The sequence below is a fragment of the Anolis sagrei genome, chromosome 6, assembly GCF_037176765.1.
Source record: "Anolis sagrei isolate rAnoSag1 chromosome 6, rAnoSag1.mat, whole genome shotgun sequence".
Taxonomy (NCBI): Eukaryota; Metazoa; Chordata; class Lepidosauria; order Squamata; family Dactyloidae; genus Anolis; species Anolis sagrei.
Window position 1 is genome coordinate 5,062,027 of NC_090026.1, and position 19,494 is coordinate 5,081,520.

General features: G+C 42.6%; 2 protein-coding genes across 2 annotated transcripts in view; one reads left to right on the forward strand and one right to left on the reverse strand.

Annotated features, from left to right (window-relative positions):
* The window catches only part of LOC132779174 (thialysine N-epsilon-acetyltransferase-like), a 44,802-nt gene extending 33,206 nt beyond the window's left edge, over window positions 1-11,596 (reverse strand). Inside the window, exon 1 of the mRNA XM_067469701.1 lies at window positions 11,383-11,596. Within this exon, the coding sequence (XP_067325802.1) occupies window positions 11,383-11,439 (57 nt within the window). The 5' untranslated portion in view covers window positions 11,440-11,596. The remainder of the gene's footprint in view (window positions 1-11,382) is intronic.
* TP53 (tumor protein p53) overlaps window positions 1-19,494 on the forward strand; it is a 43,399-nt gene that overhangs the window by 6,647 nt on the left and 17,258 nt on the right. Inside the window, exons 2-4 of the mRNA XM_067469700.1 lie at window positions 5,769-5,872; window positions 7,759-7,986; window positions 12,009-12,195. Coding sequence (XP_067325801.1) covers window positions 5,769-5,872; window positions 7,759-7,986; window positions 12,009-12,195 — 519 coding nt within the window. The remainder of the gene's footprint in view (window positions 1-5,768; window positions 5,873-7,758; window positions 7,987-12,008; window positions 12,196-19,494) is intronic.

Genomic DNA, 19,494 nt, shown 5'->3' on the forward strand with positions numbered 1-19,494 from the left:
GAACTTAAAAAGTCATTTTTAATGCCTTTGCGTCAAACATTGGATTTTGCATTTTTTTAAATGCATTAAAATATTGACAGTTGCATCTTTTAAATACTTAAAAAGTCATATATTTTTAAATGCATCAAACATGGTTTAACAAGATTTGTTGTTTATCAATGCCCAGGCCATTTGCTATTTGCATACAAACAAACAAAAGTGCAATATAATATTGAATTTTAGTACCAAATCTCACCTATTAAAATTCAGTACAGTTGCAATACAATACAACAATCTATACGTATAAAAATGCTCTGTGCATAACGAGTACCTTAAAAACAAAAGAACCAATGAACGAAATCACACCAAATTTGGCAACGAAACGTCTCGCTACACAAGGAGTGACCATCACTCAAAAATTATGATTTTGTCATTTGGGAGTAGTAGTTGCTGGGATTTATAGTTCACCTACAATCAAAGAGCATTCTGAACTCCATCAACGATGGAATTGAACCAAACTTGGTACACAGGACTCCCCTGACCAACAGAAAATACTAGAAGGGTTTGGTGGGCATTGACCTTGGGTTATGGAGTTGTAGTTTACCTGCATCTAGAGAGCACTGTGGACTCAAACAATGATGGATCTGAACCAAACTCTACATGAATACTCAATATGCTCAAATATAAACACAGATGGAGCTTGGGGGAAATAGACCTTGACATTTGGGAGTTGTAGTTACTGGGATTTATAGTTCACCTACGATCAAGGAGCATTCTGAGGATTCCCCAAAGGTGTAAGAAGCCAAACCTTGAAACTGGTAGGCCATTTAATACTAATCAAGGTGGGCAATTGCAACATTCACACCTACTCAGACAAGAGTTCTTTCTCCCCACCATGGACATTCCACAGATATATAAACCCAATTTTCCTAGATTCCAACAGACCTCACAATCCCTGAGGATGTCTGCCATAGATTCAGGCGAAACGTCAGGAGAGAATGCTTCTGGAACATGGCCAGACAGCCTGCAAAACTCACAACAACTTAGTGATTCCAGCCATGAAAGCCTTTGACAAAATAATAATAAAAAGTAATAATAATAATATAAGAGAAAACTGGCAAAAGAAGGCACTTCATGGACAGTTTGTGGGGAAAATTGAGAGCCAAATTAAAAAGGAAAAAAACATGGCTGTGGCTCACAAATGGAACTCTGAAAAAGGAGACAAAGGAGGGCCTGATTCTGGCAGCCCAAAAACAAGCCATTCGAACCAAGGCCATCCAAGCCAGAACTGAAAAGTCAACGACAGATCCCAAATGTAGACTCTGCAAGGAAGCAGATGAAACCATAGATCCTATCCTCAACTGCTGCAAGAAGATCGCGCAGACAGACTATTAGCAAAGGCACAACACCGTTGCTCAGATGATTCATTGGAACGTGTGCCACAAACACCGTCTGCCTGAGACAAAGAACTGGTGGGATCACAAGCTGGAAAAAGTTACAGAAAATGAATATGTCAAACTACTCTGGGACTTCCGAATTCAGACAGACAGAGTTTTGGAGCACAAGACTCTTGACCTCACGATCGTGTTAAAAAACAAAGTATGGATTGTCGATGTTGCAATCCCAGGTGACAGCAGGATTGAAGAGAAACAACTGGAAACGCTGACATGATATGAGGATTTAAAGATCGAACTGCAAAGACTCTGGCACAAACCAGTCAAGGTGGTTCCAGTGGTGACTGGCACATTGGGTGCAGTGCCTAAAGACCTTGGCCTGCACTTAAACACAATCGGCGCTGACAAGATTACCATCTGCCAGCTGCAAAAGGCCACCTTACTGGGATCTGCATGCATTATTTGCCGATACATCACACAGTCCTAGACACTTGGGAAGTGTCCGACGTGTGTTCCAATACAACAGCCAGCAGAGTGTCTGCTGTGGACTCATCTTGTTGTGTTTCTAATAAATAATAATAATACAAACTCCCATGATTCTGTAGTACTGAGCTATAGCAGTTATTGTCAAAGTGGAATGATGACGACGACGTAAACTTCTATGATTGTATAGCATTGAAGCATGGCAGTTAGTGTCAAACTGTAATAATAATAATAATAATAATAATAATAATAATAATACAAGCTCCCATGATTCTATAGCACTGAGTTATGGCAGTTAGTGTCAAACTAACAACAACATCAACACAAATTCCCATGATTCTATAGCACTGAGCTATGGTGCTGGGCCTGTAACAACAACAACAACAACAATGGTTAAAGGGCCAATATAGGGAGATCAATAAGTTTGGCGGAGTAGGAAATCTTTTGGACAAAGAAACTAAAATATACAAAAGCGTATGACTTAAAAGAAAATTGGATTAAGCTATTTTATAGGTGGCACTTAACACCCCAGAAATTGGGGAAATTGAAACACAAAATGCTGGAAATGTGGAGAGACAGAGGGCACCCATTATCATATGTGGTGGCATTGTAAGAAAGCCAAAGTCATAGAATCATAGAATCAAAGAGTTGGAAGAGACCTCATGGGCCATCCAGTCCAACCCCCTGCCAAGAAGCAGGAATATTGCATTCAAAGCACCCCTGACAGATGGCCATCCAGCCTCTGTTTAAAAGCTTCCAGAGAAGGAGCCTCCACCACACTCCGGGGCTGAGAGTTCCACTGTTGAACGGCTCTCACAGTCAGGAAGTTCTTCCTCATGTTCAGATGGAATCTCCTCTCTTGTAGTTTGAAGCCATTGTTCCGCGTCCTAGTCTCCAGGGAAGCAGAAAACAGGCTTGCTCCCTCCTCCCTGTGGCTTCCTCTCACATATTTATACATGGCTATCATATCCCCTCTCAGCCTTCTCTTCATCAGGCTAAACATGCCCAGCTCCTTAAGCCGCTCCTCATAGGCCTTGTTCTCCAGACCTTTTATCATTTTAGTCGCTCTCCAAGTATATTGGAAAGGAATTCAGGAAAAACTACAAAGCATATTGAAGACAAAAATACCACTGTCCCCAGAAATATTCCTATTGGGAATTACGGACGAGAAAATAGATCAAAATACAGATAAACTTATATTCCTGGCGGTAACAGCAGCGAGAATATGCTACGCTAGATACTGGAGAAAGGAAGAGATACCTGGACGAATGGGAAGTGAAACTTATGGAAGTGAAAAACATGGATAGACTAAGCTATTTAATTCAGAAACATAAAGGACAAATAGAAAATGAAACGGACTGGACAATGATAGAAGAATATTTTAAACAGAAATGAACTAGAATTAAAGTAGGGAGGAAAGAAAATTCCACAGCCCGAGGGAGAAATAAAAGAAGAGAAAGAGAAGATGGAAAAGGAAAGAATGAAAAGGAAAATACCCGCCAAAGACACCAGGAAGACAGACCGAAGGAAGAGGGGAACCTCACTCTTTGTCTCATACCTTTTAAAACACCTTTGCACTCTCTTTTCCGATTCCTCCTCACCCCTACACCTACACCCCCTATCCAAATCCCATCTTCCCTATCCCAGCTACCCTACCCCTATTCTACTCTTCTAAATCTCTAACTTTTGACTTTTGTTCTGCTTACACTGTCTTACTTTTAACTATAGTGAATTCTTTTAACTATATGTATAAACAAAGAGAATAAAGATATATATATATTTAAAAACAATGGTTAAAGGGCTTTCTTCTCTTGTTCAGCTTGGACCCTAGTTTGATTTGGATTAATTCTGACCGTAATCCAAACTGAAATGAGCAAATCTGCATGTTGGTACTTCCTCCTTGCTGACGTTTGGAAACTGAAACTGCCAAGCTTTTTTTGGGGGGGGGGATCCCCCCCCATATATGATTGCATGACATTTGGCAGCATAGTTGCCTTTTCAAGTTTGTTTAAATATACCCTGGTTTTCCCCCTTGTTGAGCGGTATCTGTGTAATGCATTAAAGTAGAGAGAGGTGCAAACATGGAACTGTTGACCACGAGAAAAAAAGCAAAGTAAACTAACTTGATAAATCAATAACAGTGTTTGAAATCAGAATTAACTTTTAAAAAACAGTGGGGAAATGGGAAATTCCCATTGCATAAGAAAACTATTTAGCAAATGTTGAGGCCAACGATGTACTTTAATACTATTATTATTATTATTATTAACTTTATTTGTAACCCACTAACTGGACCCCCCGGTGGCGCAGTGGTTTAAAGCACTGAGCTGCTGAGCTTGTTGATCGAAAGGTCGCAGGTTCGATTCCGGGGAGCGGCGTGAGCTTCCGCTGTCAGCCCTAGCTTCTGCCAACCTAACAGTTCGAAAACATGCAAATGTGAGTAGATCAATAAGTACCGCTCCGGCGGGAAGGTAACGGCGCTCCATGCAGTCATGCCGGCCACATGACCTTGGAGGTGTCTACGGACAACGCTGGCTCTTCGGCTTAGAAATGGAGATGAGCACCACACCCCAGAGTCAGACATGACTGGACTTAATGTCAGGGGACTACCTTTACCTTTACCTTAACATCTCCCGAAGGACTCAATGCGGCTTACAAGGCCAAGGCCTCAATAAAACAATACAACAATACACATATACCATAAAGCAAATCAAAACAATTAAAGTAAAAACAGCACACCATAGCACAATAAAACTAAGGCCGGGCCAAGCGTAAATGGGTACAGATTTCAAAGTGCTGAGTATGACAGTTGAAATATAAGGATTTTTGGGTAAGTGCAATGTGCTGACAATCTTAGGTCTCTAGTAAAGTGCTTCTGGGACGTTTTGCTGGAGTTTCCTATTCTGGAAAGGCACATCGGAATAGCCAAGTCTTCAAGTTCTTCCTAAAGACTGCCAACGTAGGAGCCTGTCTAATGTTCCAGAGTCGGGGGGCTACCACAGAGAAGGCCCTGTTCCTTGTCCCCACCAACTGCGCTTGCGACACAGGTGGAATCGTGAGCAGGGCCTCTCCGGATGAACGAAGGGAGCGTGCGGGCTCATAAACGGAGATGCGGTCATGCAGGTAGGCAGGTCCCAAATCGTTTAGGGCTTTGTAGGTGAGCACCTGCACCTTGAATTAGGACTGGAAAATGAACGGCAGCCAATGGAGCTCCTTAAACAGGAGGGTTGATCTCTCTCTGTAAGGAGCACCGGTTAACATCCTGGCCGCCGCCCATTGAACTAACTGAAATTTCCGAGCCGTTTTCAAGGGCAGCCCCACATAGAGCACATTGCAGTAGTCCAGCCTAGAGGTGACCAAGGCATGGACCACCCCAGCCAGATCAGCCTTTGCGAGGTATGGATACCACTTAATCAATGCTATGGAATCCTGGGAGTTGTAGTTTTGCAAGACCTGTGGCCTCTGCCAAAAAGCACTGGAGACACATCAAACTACAACTCCCAGGAGTCCTCAGGTGGCTAGGATTTGTAGTTTTGGGAAGCAAAACTATGGAGATAAAAGGAAGATGATGTTGATGATGACGATGATGATAATATCTGTAGCAAGTCTTATTTCTAGAGGGGTGTTATGTCTAGGAATCTATGTCCTCCAGTGCATATTTATGGTCAACATCAGCTGGATATGATGATGGAATTGTGTTGGGAGACTCACCAATGCCTCCCTAGGAATCTCCTGGTCATCCATCGTGATTTTAGGTTTGGTCGGAATGAATACTGCTAGTCCACCTCTGAGTTGCCATTGGTTGGAAACACCTTGAAGGCACCCAATGATCCTGGTGAATGTGATCAGTAATGCAATGTTTTTGGGGAAAACAGGGGTGTCCTGACACTTTTGGGTGTCTTCTCTTCCTAGCTTTCGAGATCATGATGGACCCAATCGAAGACTTGGACCTGGGGCCCATGCCAAGCTCCCCCCTGAGCCAGGACACCTTCCAAACGCTGTGGAGCAGCATCATGGTACTGGGTTTGAATCACATCTTGGTCGGGATGGGGCAGAGAAAAGGAGAGGAGAAATAAAATAGATATATGTTTGATATGATATGAATGTTTGCCTTTGATATTGTGTACCGCCCCATGGGGAGATAGGGCTGGATAGAAATAAAGTTTTACTTGCTTACTTACTATAGCAAGCGGGGGAGCCATATCTTGTTGTGGCCTGCAGCCCGAAATGTGATCCAAGATCAGGGATGGATGCTGTGTTTTAGGCAACTTCAGGCTGAATGGTACTTCCCCCCCCCCCCCATTTATTTTATTTTATTTTGTATTTAAATGTATTATTTATTCATATTTATTTTTTTATTCATTTTGTGAATTCATTCGTTGCTTATTTTCATTTATTATTTGCTCATTTTATTATTTTTTCATCCAAACCTGCAGTGCCCCATTGATTATTATTTGTTTCATTATATAATTTATTATATTATATTTATTATATAATTTATTAAATTATGTTATTTAGATTTACTTTTTATTCAATTTTTATTTTTATTTTTTGTATTTATTTATATTCATATTTATCATTTATTTGTTTTATTCATTCATTATTTATATTTTTTATTTATTCAATTTATTTTTATTTTATATGTTTGTATTTATTTATATTCATATTCATCATCTATTTGTTTTCTTCGTTTATTCATTATTTATATTTCTTACTTCATTATATTTCATGTATTTATTCACCAAATTTGTTTTATTATTTATTATTAGTTATTAATTTTTTAATTTTATTATTTATTTTACTGTTATTTTATTTATTATGTTTTATATATTATTGATTAATTTGCTCTTTATATTTATGTATTCATTACATATCTGTTTATTTATTATTTTAATTATTTTATTTGTTGATTGTTTTTTTCTTTCTGTTGCTTATGGCGGTGGGTTTAGATATAGCATAACAGCACTCCATGTAGTCATGCTGGCCACATGAACTTGGAGGCGTCTACGGACAACACCGGTTCTTCGGCTTAGAAATGGAGACGAGCATCATGACTAGACTTAATGTCAAGGGGAAACCTTTACTGCGTTGTTGTAGGTTTTTTCGGGCTATATGGCCATGTTCTAGAGGCATTTTCTCCTGACATTTCACCTGCATTTATGGCAAGCATCCTCAGAGGAAGCGAGGTCTGTTGGAAGTAGGAAAATGGGTTTATATATCTGTGGATTGACCAGGGTGGGACAAAGAATTCTTGTCTGCTGGAGCTAGGTGTGAATGTTTCACCTGACCACCTTGAATATCATTTGATGGCTTGGCAGTGCCTGGGGGAATCTTTTGTTGAGAGGTGATTAGATGTGTCTGATCATTCCATAGATATATAAACCCATTTTCCTACTTCCAACAGGAGAAAATGCCTCTAGACCATGGCCATATAGCCCGGAAAAACCTACAACAACCCAGTGATTCCGGCCATGTAAGCCTTCGACAATACAGGAAACCTTTACCTTTACCTTAGATATCGCATAGGGAGGGAGGAGAAAGTGAGGAAAGAAACGCAAGGTGATTCGAGGGGCTCATAAATACATTGAAGGATGGACGAGAAGGCACCTTTATACAGGTGGAAGATTCTTATCCAGGATTCCAAATTCTTCCAATGCTCGGGAATCCTAGGCTTAAAGCCTGCCAGCTCTTTTTGGCAAAGAAGGCTAAAGACCTTGTCAAACTACAGCTTCCAGGATTCTGTAGCATTGAGCCATAGCAGTTCAGGTGATGCCAGACTGCATTAATTCCACAGTTTAGATGCACTCTTTGTGGATGTGGGTATGTATATCTGTGCAATAGCGTTACTATTATTCTGCTTGGGTCGCAAAGGGTGCCATTATGTTTTGCTCTTTCTCCGCAGGACGGAAAGGTGGAGCCGTCCCTCTTGGATCCGAACCCACCGTGCCCCATGTCCTTTGAGGAAGGGACCAGCCCGCAGGTGGCAGAAGCGGACTACAACAACCTCGAACCCATTTCATCGGCGTTTGTCTCAGCACCCATCATTCCCTCCACCGAAGACTACGTTGGCGACCACGGCTTCGAGCTGGCCTTCGAGCAGTCGGGCACCGCCAAGTCCGTCACCTGCACCGTACGGAAATTTATTTGGGGATGATTTGCATGCATCTATATTATCATTATTATTTCAACGTTTTCTATACCGAGCTTCTCAACCTCTTTGAGGGACTCAGCCCGGTTTCCAACCATAAAAACACATACAATCATTAAAATATCACAGTTTACAATTACAGAACACATTTAAAATAACACTATATATAAAGTAACACTATATATAAAACTACGGTGGTCAGTCGTTGTATTAAAATCAAATATACATGATCTTCCATCCAGAATCCTAGGGTGTTGTCTCATTCATCAAAGGCCTGACTCCACAACCATGTCTTCACCCGTTTCCTAAATGTCAGGATAGACGGGGCGTTTCTGACCTCCGGTGGGAGAGAGTTCCAGAGTCGCGGGGCCACCACCAAGAAGGCCCTGTCCCTCGTCCCCACCAGACGCGCTTGCGAGGCCGGTGGGACCGAGAGTAGGGCCTCTCCAGACGATCTTAATAATCTTGATGGTTCATAGGGGAGAATACGTTCAGAGAAGTAAACAGGGCCAGAGTCTGCACCAGGAGTAGGCATATTTTGGCCCTCCAGGTGTTTTGGACTCTAACTCCTACAATTCCTAACACCCGGTAGACCAGTGGTTCTCCACCTTCCTAATGCCGCGACCCCTTAATACAGTTCCTCATGTTGTGATGACCCCCAACCATAACATTATTTTTGTTGCTACTTCATAACTGCAATTGTGGTACTGTTATGAATTGTAATGTAAATATCCGATATTCAGGATGTATTTTCATTCACTGGACCAAATTTGGCACAAATACCCAATATGCCCAAATTTGAATAGTGCTGGGGTTGGCGGGAATCGATTTTGTCATTTGGGAGTTGCAGTTGATGGGATTTATAGTTCACTTCCAATCAAAGAGCATTCTGAACTCCACCAGCAATTGAATTGAACCAAACTTGGCACACAGAACTCCCACGACCAACAGAAAATACTGGGTTTTGTGGGCATTGACCTTGAATTTTGGAGTTGTAGTTCACCTACATCCAGAGAGCACTGTGGACTCAAACAATGATGGATCTGGACCAAACATGGCATGAATATTCAATATGTCCAAATGTGAACACTGGTAGAATTTGAGGAAAATAGACCTTGACATTTGGGAGTTGTAGTTGCTGGGATTTATAGTTCACCTACAATCAAAGAATATTCTGAACCCCACCAACGATAGAATTGGGGCAAACTTCCCACACAGAACCCCCATGACCAACAGAAAATACTTAAGGCCATCCAGTCCAACTCCCTTCTCCAGGGCAAGAAAATATAATCAAAGCTCTCCTGACAAAGAGCCATCCAGCCATAGATATAGATATATATGATTCACACACAGAGAGATATAGCATCATAGAATTGAAAGAGACCCCTAAAGAAGGACAGTAATATGTTGCGTGTTCCAGAGTAGGCAAACCAGACACTCTCCACATCAACACTGACAAAGAAACAGCAAGAAACACTGTTTACCCACAAGCATAAAGACATTACATATATTAGAAACCAACACTTTCTAATTACTTTATTTTCCAGATCACCAGACTGGGCCACAGCAACGCCTGGCAGGGGATGGCTAGTAGTAGTAGTAGTAGTAGTAGTAATAATAATAATAATAACAATAATAATACATCACATGGTCCTAAACGCTTGGGAAATGTTTGACTTGTTATTTTGTGATACAAAATCCAGCATTTATATCTCGTTTGCTGTGTCACTGTGTTCTTATGTCAGTATAGTAATAATAATACTGGAGCCCCCAGTGGCGCAGTGGGTTAAACCCCTGTGCTGGCAGGACTGAAGACCGACAGGCCGTACGTTCGAATCCGGGGAGAGGCTGATGAGTTCCCTCTGTCAGCTCCAGCTCCTCATGCGGGGACATGAGAGAAGCCTCCCACAAGCATGATAAAAACATCAAATCATCCAGGTGTCCCCTGGGCAACGTCCTTGCAGACAGCCAATTCTCTTACACCAGAAGCGACTTGCAGTTTCTCAAGTCATCAAATCATCTAGACGTCCCCTGGGCAACGTCCTTGCAGACGGCCAGTTCTCTCACACCAGGAGTCACTCCTGACACGACAAAATAATAATAATAATAATAATAATAATAGGGAAAATTACACTATGTAACAAATGTTGAAAAAAAAATTCTGTTCCTGGTTTGAAATAGTTATTTCCTATTTATTGGTGCTGTTCTTGAAGGTAGTTGTTCTACTCCAGAAACTTCGTTTTTGTGGCTGTCACATTGAGATTGGGTTGAGATTCAATCAGAGATTCATTGAAAAATTAGAGCAACATGTGCTATAGCAGGATGTCCCGAGAAGAAGCCGCGAGAGTAAAGACAAAGATCCACCCAGAGGAAAAGTGTTCCTGCCATACATCAAGGGAACCACTGACCGCAGAGGGAAGCTGATGAGGAAACACAACATACAAACTATCTACAGACCCACCAAGAAAATCCAACCAATGCTACGTTCAGCAAAGGACAAGAGGGATCCTCTCGCCTCTGCAGGAGTCTACCATTGTGTACCATGCAGCTGTGGACAAGTCTACATAGGGACCCCCAAACGCAGCAGCATTGCCCAGACACGAATCCAGGAACATGAAAGGCACTGTAGACTACTTCAAGCAGAGAAGTCAGCCATAGCAGAGCACCTGATGAACCAACCTGAACACAGCATATTATTTGAGAACACAGAAATGCTGGACCACTCTTAACAACCACCATGTCAGACTACACAGAGAAGCCATTGAAATCCATAAGCATGTGGACAATTTGAACAGAAAGGAGGAAACAATGAAAATGAACAAAATCTGGCTACCAGTATTCAAAAAACTGTAAAATTACAACAGCAAAACAACAGAGAGGAAACAATCTGGGGCATCTAATCACCTCTCAACAAAAGATTGCCCCAGGCACTGCTAGGCCATCAAATGCTAATCAAGGTGGTCAGTTGAAACATTCACACCTAGCTCCAGCAGACAAGAGTCCTTTGTCCCACCCTGGTCATTCCACAGATATATAAACCCTTTTTCCTAGTTCCAACAGACCTCACTACCTCTGAGGATGCTTGCCATAGATGCAGGTGAAATGTCAGGAGAGAATGCCTCTAGAACATGGTCATATAGCCCGAAAAAACCTACAACAATCCAAAGTTTTGTGAAATGACATTTATAACCCAGGAACAAAAATCATGTTACATAGTGCTATTATTATTATTAATAATAATCTTTATTTTATTAGTGTTTAACCATTCATAGAATCCCACAGCCATTTTGCAATCTGTTGACGCGGAAAAAAGGAGCGCATTTCTCCCAATTTCTGGATAGTTTGGCCTTATTTGAAAATAAATCCTTCCTGACTTACCTTAGATGCTGTGTTTATCAGTGTTGCAGTTGCAATTATCAGCTCCAATATTGGCATTGCTATTGCCGTAACTGATGTCAAGTATTGGCCTTACGACTGTTGCCATTGGTTCCAAAATCAGCACCACGATGGCTGTTGTCGTCTCCAACATTGGCATTTTGATTGCCGCCATCGGTTCTAATTTGGTGTGTCTCTCCAAGAGTTACGTCTCCGTCTCCTCCTCTTTTATAAAGTGCTCTGAAATTTGAACTTGCCGCTATGTAAGGCTGAGATAATGAGTTTGAAATATGATCACCCCCCTTTCTTCCACCTCTCCCCCCAAATGTGCTTCCCACCTTTCGGGAAAAACTCAAGACAAGTCTGGACTTGCCGCTTCTGTGTTGTTGTGCTCTCCGTCTTAGTTGCGCATGGAAGTAAAGGCAAACCTTTTGGGGTGGAGCGGACTCTGATTTGATTGGAGAAATGATTCTAGAATAAAAGCCTTGCTCTGGCAAATGTGATAGTGACATGAGATCTGGGTTTGGGTTTGACGTCTTAAGGACCTTACAAGAAAGCTAAGCCCTTCTTTTGTGTTTCTTTTTTGCTCCCTCTTTCCTGTCATCCTCCCCCCCCCCCCCCAAATGCAGTACTCGCCGAAATTGAACAAGCTTTTCTGCCAGCTGGCCAAGACCTGCCCCGTCCACATCAAAGTTTCCAATTTGCCCCCGTTCGGTGCTGTCATCCGCGCCATGGCCGTCTACAAGAAGTCCGAACACGTGGCCGAAGTGGTGAAGCGGTGCCCCCACCACGAGCGCAACCAGGATTACAACGACAGTGAGTTCATGGAATCCCAGCCTGGAAAGGTGGCACCCAAAGACCATCCAGTCCAACCCTCTTCTCTCAGGCCAGTGGGTCTCAACCTGTGGGTCCCCAGGTGTTTAGGCCTACAACTCCCAGAAATTCCAGCTAGCTTACCAGCTGTTAGGATTTCTGGGAGTTGAAGGCCAAAACATCTGGGGACCCACAGGCTGAGAACCACTGTCCCATGCAGCTAGACACCGTCCAAGTCCTGGTAATGGGAGAATAACTGGAGAGTGGGTCAGGGAGGTATCCTCCAGAAAACTCCTAGCAATATGTCCCTAAATGCACTTTGTTAGTGATCTAGGATTCTCTGCACATTTCATCCCTCTCTAAAAAAAATTTCCTAGTTATACGTCACCTGGTCATGCCCAGCATTATTTTTAAATTTTAATTATTACATTTGGCCCAGCCATAGGTTTTAAACATTGTCGTGTTATTGTTAATGTTTATTGCTTATTTTCTGCTTATGAGTTTATTTATTGTTTTGTATTGTGGTTGTTATTGCTTGTATTGATGTATTGTGGGCTCGGCCTCATGTAAGCCGCACTGAGTCTCTTGGGGAGATGGTAGCGGGGTACAAATAAAGATTATTATTATTATTATTATTATTATTATTAAAAAGGAACTTTTTGTATCTTATGGAATTGTAGAGATGGGTAAGATGCCAAGGGTCATCAAGTCTAACCCAAATAGATAGATCCTAGTGCTGGAAGAGACCCTAAAGGGACATCCAGTCTGACCCTCTTCTGCCAGGCATAAAGACCCTGTCCAAGTCCTGCCAACTGTCACACATGCAACTGGAGAGGGAGTTGGTGAGGTATCCTCCAGAAAAAAGAATATTTTTCGTAGCTCATAGAATCATAGAGCTGGGTGAAACCCCAAGGATCACCCAATCCAGATAGACCGAGACATGGAAGGGTGGATGGATGGATAGATATAAACAGAGATAGGGAAGAATCTGTAAATCCAGTATTAGGAAGGGATGAGAGAGAGAGAGAGGTGTAAAGATAGAAGAATGGATGGATATAGAGATAGAAATAGATACAGGGAGGAATGGATGGGTGGATAGAGAGAGAGAGAGAAGGATGGATGGATGGATAGAGAGATAGGGAAGGATCTGTAAATCCAGCACTAGGGAGGGATGAGAGAGAGAGAGACATAGGTGTAAAGATAGAAAAGAATGCATGGATAGAGAGATAGAAATAGATACAGGGAAGGAGGGATGGGTGGATAGATAGAGATGGAGAAGGATGGATGGATAGAGAGATAGGGAAGGATCTGTAAATCCAGCACTAGGGAGGGATGAGAGAGAGAGAGAGAGACATAGGTGTAAAGATAGAAAAGAATGCATGGATAGAGAGATAGAAATAGATACAGGGAAGGAGGGATGGATGGATGAATGGATGGATGGGTAGAAAGATTGGGAGATAGGGAAGGATCTGTAAATCCAGCACTAGGGAGGGATGAGAGAGAGAGAGACATAGGTGTAAAGATAGAAAAGAATGCATGGATAGAGAGATAGAAATAGATACAGGGAAGGAGGGATGGGTGGATAGATAGAGATGGAGAAGGATGGATGGATAGAGAGATAGGGAAGGATCTGTAAATCCAGCACTAGGGAGGGATGAGAGAGAGAGAGAGAGAGAGACATAGGTGTAAAGATAGAAAAGAATGCATGGATAGAGAGATAGAAATAGATACAGGGAAGGAGGGATGGATGGATGAATGGATGGATGGGTAGAAAGATTGGGAGATAGGGAAGGATCTGTAAATCCAGCACTAGGGAGGGATGAGAGAGAGAGAGACATAGGTGTAAAGATAGAAAAGAATGCATGGATAGAGAGATAGAAATAGATACAGGGAAGGAGGGATGGATGGATGAATGGATGGGTAGAAAGATTGGCAGATAGGGAAGGATCTGTAAATCCAGCACTAGGGAGGGATGAGAGAGAGAGAGACATAGGTGTAAAGATAGAAAAGAATGGATGGAGAGAAGGATCTGTAAATCCAGCACTAGGGAGGGATGGGAGAGAGAGAGAGAGAGGGGTGTAAAGATAGAAAAGAATGGATTGATAGAGAGATCGAAATAGATACAGGGAAGGATGGATGGGTGGATAGACAGAGACGGAGAAGGATGGATGGAGAGATAGGGAAGGATCTGTAAATCCAGCACTAGGGAGGGATGAGAGAGAGAGAGACATAGGTGTAAAGATAGAAAAGAATGGATGGATAAAGAGATAGAAATAGATACAGGGAAGGAGGGATGGGTGGATAGATAGAGAGAGAGAAGGATGGATGGATAGAGAGATAGGGAAGGATCTGTAAATCCAGCACTAGGGAGGGATGAGAGAGAGAGAGAGAGACATAGGTGTAAAGATAGAAAAGAATGCATGGATAGAGAGATAGAAATAGATACAGGGAAGGAGGGATGGATGGATGAATGGATGGATGGGTAGAAAGATTGGGAGATAGGGAAGGATCTGTAAATCCAGCACTAGGGAGGGATGAGAGAGAGAGAGACATAGGTGTAAAGATAGAAAAGAATGCATGGATAGAGAGATAGAAATAGATACAGGGAAGGAGGGATGGATGGATGAATGGATGGGTAGAAAGATTGGCAGATAGGGAAGGATCTGTAAATCCAGCACTAGGGAGGGATGAGAGAGAGAGAGACATAGGTGTAAAGATAGAAAAGAATGCATGGATAGAGAGATAGAAATAGATACAGGGAAGGAGGGATGGGTGGATAGATAGAGATGGAGAAGGATGGATGGATAGAGAGATAGGGAAGGATCTGTAAATCCAGCACTAGGGAGGGATGAGAGAGAGAGAGAGAGACATAGGTGTAAAGATAGAAAAGAATGCATGGATAGAGAGATAGAAATAGATACAGGGAAGGAGGGATGGATGGATGAATGGATGGATGGGTAGAAAGATTGGGAGATAGGGAAGGATCTGTAAATCCAGCACTAGGGAGGGATGAGAGAGAGAGAGACATAGGTGTAAAGATAGAAAAGAATGCATGGATAGAGAGATAGAAATAGATACAGGGAAGGAGGGATGGATGGATGAATGGATGGGTAGAAAGATTGGCAGATAGGGAAGGATCTGTAAATCCAGCACTAGGGAGGGATGAGAGAGAGAGAGACATAGGTGTAAAGATAGAAAAGAATGCATGGATAGAGAGATAGAAATAGATACAGGGAAGGAGGGATGGGTGGATAGATAGAGATGGAGAAGGATGGATGGATAGAGAGATAGGGAAGGATCTGTAAATCCAGCACTAGGGAGGGATGAGAGAGAGAGAGAGAGACATAGGTGTAAAGATAGAAAAGAATGCATGGATAGAGAGATAGAAATAGATACAGGGAAGGAGGGATGGATGGATGAATGGATGGATGGGTAGAAAGATTGGGAGATAGGGAAGGATCTGTAAATCCAGCACTAGGGAGGGATGAGAGAGAGAGAGACATAGGTGTAAAGATAGAAAAGAATGCATGGATAGAGAGATAGAAATAGATACAGGGAAGGAGGGATGGGTGGATAGATAGAGATGGAGAAGGATGGATGGATAGAGAGATAGGGAAGGATCTGTAAATCCAGCACTAGGGAGGGATGAGAGAGAGAGAGAGAGACATAGGTGTAAAGATAGAAAAGAATGCATGGATAGAGAGATAGAAATAGATACAGGGAAGGAGGGATGGATGGATGAATGGATGGATGGGTAGAAAGATTGGGAGATAGGGAAGGATCTGTAAATCCAGCACTAGGGAGGGATGAGAGAGAGAGAGACATAGGTGTAAAGATAGAAAAGAATGCATGGATAGAGAGATAGAAATAGATACAGGGAAGGAGGGATGGATGGATGAATGGATGGATGGGTAGAAAGATTGGGAGATAGGGAAGGATCTGTAAATCCAGCACTAGGGAGGGATGAGAGAGAGAGAGACATAGGTGTAAAGATAGAAAAGAATGCATGGATAGAGAGATAGAAATAGATACAGGGAAGGAGGGATGGATGGATGAATGGATGGGTAGAAAGATTGGCAGATAGGGAAGGATCTGTAAATCCAGCACTAGGGAGGGATGAGAGAGAGAGAGACATAGGTGTAAAGATAGAAAAGAATGGATGGAGAGAAGGATCTGTAAATCCAGCACTAGGGAGGGATGGGAGAGAGAGAGAGAGAGGGGTGTAAAGATAGAAAAGAATGGATTGATAGAGAGATCGAAATAGATACAGGGAAGGATGGATGGGTGGATAGACAGAGACGGAGAAGGATGGATGGAGAGATAGGGAAGGATCTGTAAATCCAGCACTAGGGAGGGATGAGAGAGAGAGAGACATAGGTGTAAAGATAGAAAAGAATGGATGGATAAAGAGATAGAAATAGATACAGGGAAGGAGGGATGGGTGGATAGATAGAGAGAGAGAAGGATGGATGGATAGAGAGATAGGGAAGGATCTGTAAATCCAGCACTAGGGAGGGATGAGAGAGAGAGAGAGAGACATAGGTGTAAAGATAGAAAAGAATGCATGGATAGAGAGATAGAAATAGATACAGGGAAGGAGGGATGGATGGATGAATGGATGGATGGGTAGAAAGATTGGGAGATAGGGAAGGATCTGTAAATCCAGCACTAGGGAGGGATGAGAGAGAGAGAGACATAGGTGTAAAGATAGAAAAGAATGCATGGATAGAGAGATAGAAATAGATACAGGGAAGGAGGGATGGATGGATGAATGGATGGGTAGAAAGATTGGCAGATAGGGAAGGATCTGTAAATCCAGCACTAGGGAGGGATGAGAGAGAGAGAGACATAGGTGTAAAGATAGAAAAGAATGGATGGAGAGAAGGATCTGTAAATCCAGCACTAGGGAGGGATGGGAGAGAGAGAGAGAGAGGGGTGTAAAGATAGAAAAGAATGGATTGATAGAGAGATCGAAATAGATACAGGGAAGGATGGATGGGTGGATAGACAGAGACGGAGAAGGATGGATGGAGAGATAGGGAAGGATCTGTAAATCCAGCACTAGGGAGGGATGAGAGAGAGAGAGACATAGGTGTAAAGATAGAAAAGAATGGATGGATAAAGAGATAGAAATAGATACAGGGAAGGAGGGATGGGTGGATAGATAGAGAGAGAGAAGGATGGATGGATAGAGAGATAGGGAAGGATCTGTAAATCCAGCACTAGGGAGGGATGAGAGAGAGAGAGACATAGGTGTAAAGATAGAAAAGAATGGATGGATAGAGAGATAGAAATAGATACAGGGAAGGAGGGATGGGTGGATAGAGAGAGAGAAGGATGGATGGATGGATAGAGAGATAGGGAAGGATCTGTAAATCCAGCACTAGGGAGGGATGAGAGAGAGAGAGACATAGGTGTAAAGATAGAAAAGAATGCATGGATAGAGAGATAGAAATAGATACAGGGAAGGAGGGATGGATGGATGAATGGATGGGTAGAAAGATTGGCAGATAGGGAAGGATCTGTAAATCCAGCACTAGGGAGGGATGAGAGAGAGAGAGACATAGGTGTAAAGATAGAAAAGAATGCATGGATAGAGAGATAGAAATAGATACAGGGAAGGAGGGATGGATGGATGAATGGATGGGTAGAAAGATTGGCAGATAGGGAAGGATCTGTAAATCCAGCACTAGGGAGGGATGAGAGAGAGAGAGACATAGGTGTAAAGATAGAAAAGAATGGATGGAGAGAAGGATCTGTAAATCCAGCACTAGGGAGGGATGGGAGAGAGAGAGAGAGGTGTAAAGATAGAAAAGAATGGATTGATAGAGAGATCGAAATAGATACAGGGAAGGATAGATGGGTGGATAGACAGAGACGGAGAAGAATGGATGGAGAGATAGGGAAGGATCTGTAAAAGAATGGATTGATAGAGAGATCGAAATAGATACAGGGAAGGATGGATGGATGGATAGAAACAGAGAAGGATGGATGGATGGATGGATGGATGGATGGATGGATGGATAGAGAGATAGGGAAGGAATGATAAATCCAGTACTAGGGAGGGATGAGACAGACAGACACACATAAATGTAAAGATAGGAAAGAATGGATGGATAGAGGGATAAAAATAGATACAGGGAAGGATGGGTAAGTGGATGGATGGATGGACAGAAATAGGGAAGGATGGATGGATAGGTAGATATAAACAGAGATAGGGAAGGATCTGTAAATCCAGCAATAGGGAGGGATGATAGATAGATGAAGACTGCTCAGAAGCTTCAAATAGTCCAACGAGAGGCAGCCAGGTTAATAACTGGGGCGGCATACAGGGAGCACACAACTCCCATGTTACGCCAGCTCCACTGCTACCAGTTTGCTACTGGGCACAATTCAAAGTGCTGACTTTGGCCTATAAAGCCCTAAACGGCCCCGCCCAAATTACCTGTCTGAACGCATCTCCCCCTATATAACATCGTGGAGATTAAGATCCTCCGGGGAAGCCCTGCTTTCCATCCCACCATTGTCACAGGGTCTTCTTGGTGATTGCTCCCCGGCTATGGAATTCCCTTCCTGGTGAGATCAGGTCGCCCCCCTCCCTCCTGTCCTTTTAGAAGGATGGTCAAAACTTGGCTGTGGGACCAAGCTTTTGGGACAGGGCAATAAAGCGGCAATAGGAAAGATTACCAGGCCAATTAGATTTGACGTGGATGATTAGGACGGTTTTAAATGGTGTATTTTAATATTTCGATAAATGTTTATGTATGGGTATGTGAATTTGTGTCCCGGCATTGAATGTTTGCCATGTATATGCTGCGCTCTGCCCTGAGTCCCCTTCGGGGTGAGAAGGGCAGAACATAAATGTTTTAAATAAATGATAGATAGATAGATAGATAGATAGATAGATAGATAGATAGATAGATAGATAGATAGATAGAGATAGACATAACGATAAAGATAAATATAGGGAAGAATGGATGGACAGAGAGATCATAGAATCATAGAATCCTAGAGTTGGAAGAGACCTCATGGGCCATCCAGTCAAACCCCATTCTGCCAAGAAGCAGGAATATTGCATTCAAATCACCCCTGACAGAAGGCCATCCAGCCTCTGTTTAAAAGCTTCCAAAGAAGGAGCCTCCACCACACTCCGGGGCAGAGAGTTCCACCGCTGAACGGCTCTCACAGTCAGGAAGTTCTTCCTCATGTTCAGATGGAATCTCCTCTCTTGTAGTTTGAAGCCATTCCTCCATTGCGTCCTAGTCTCCAGGGAAGCAGAAAACAAGCTTGCTCCCTCCCCCC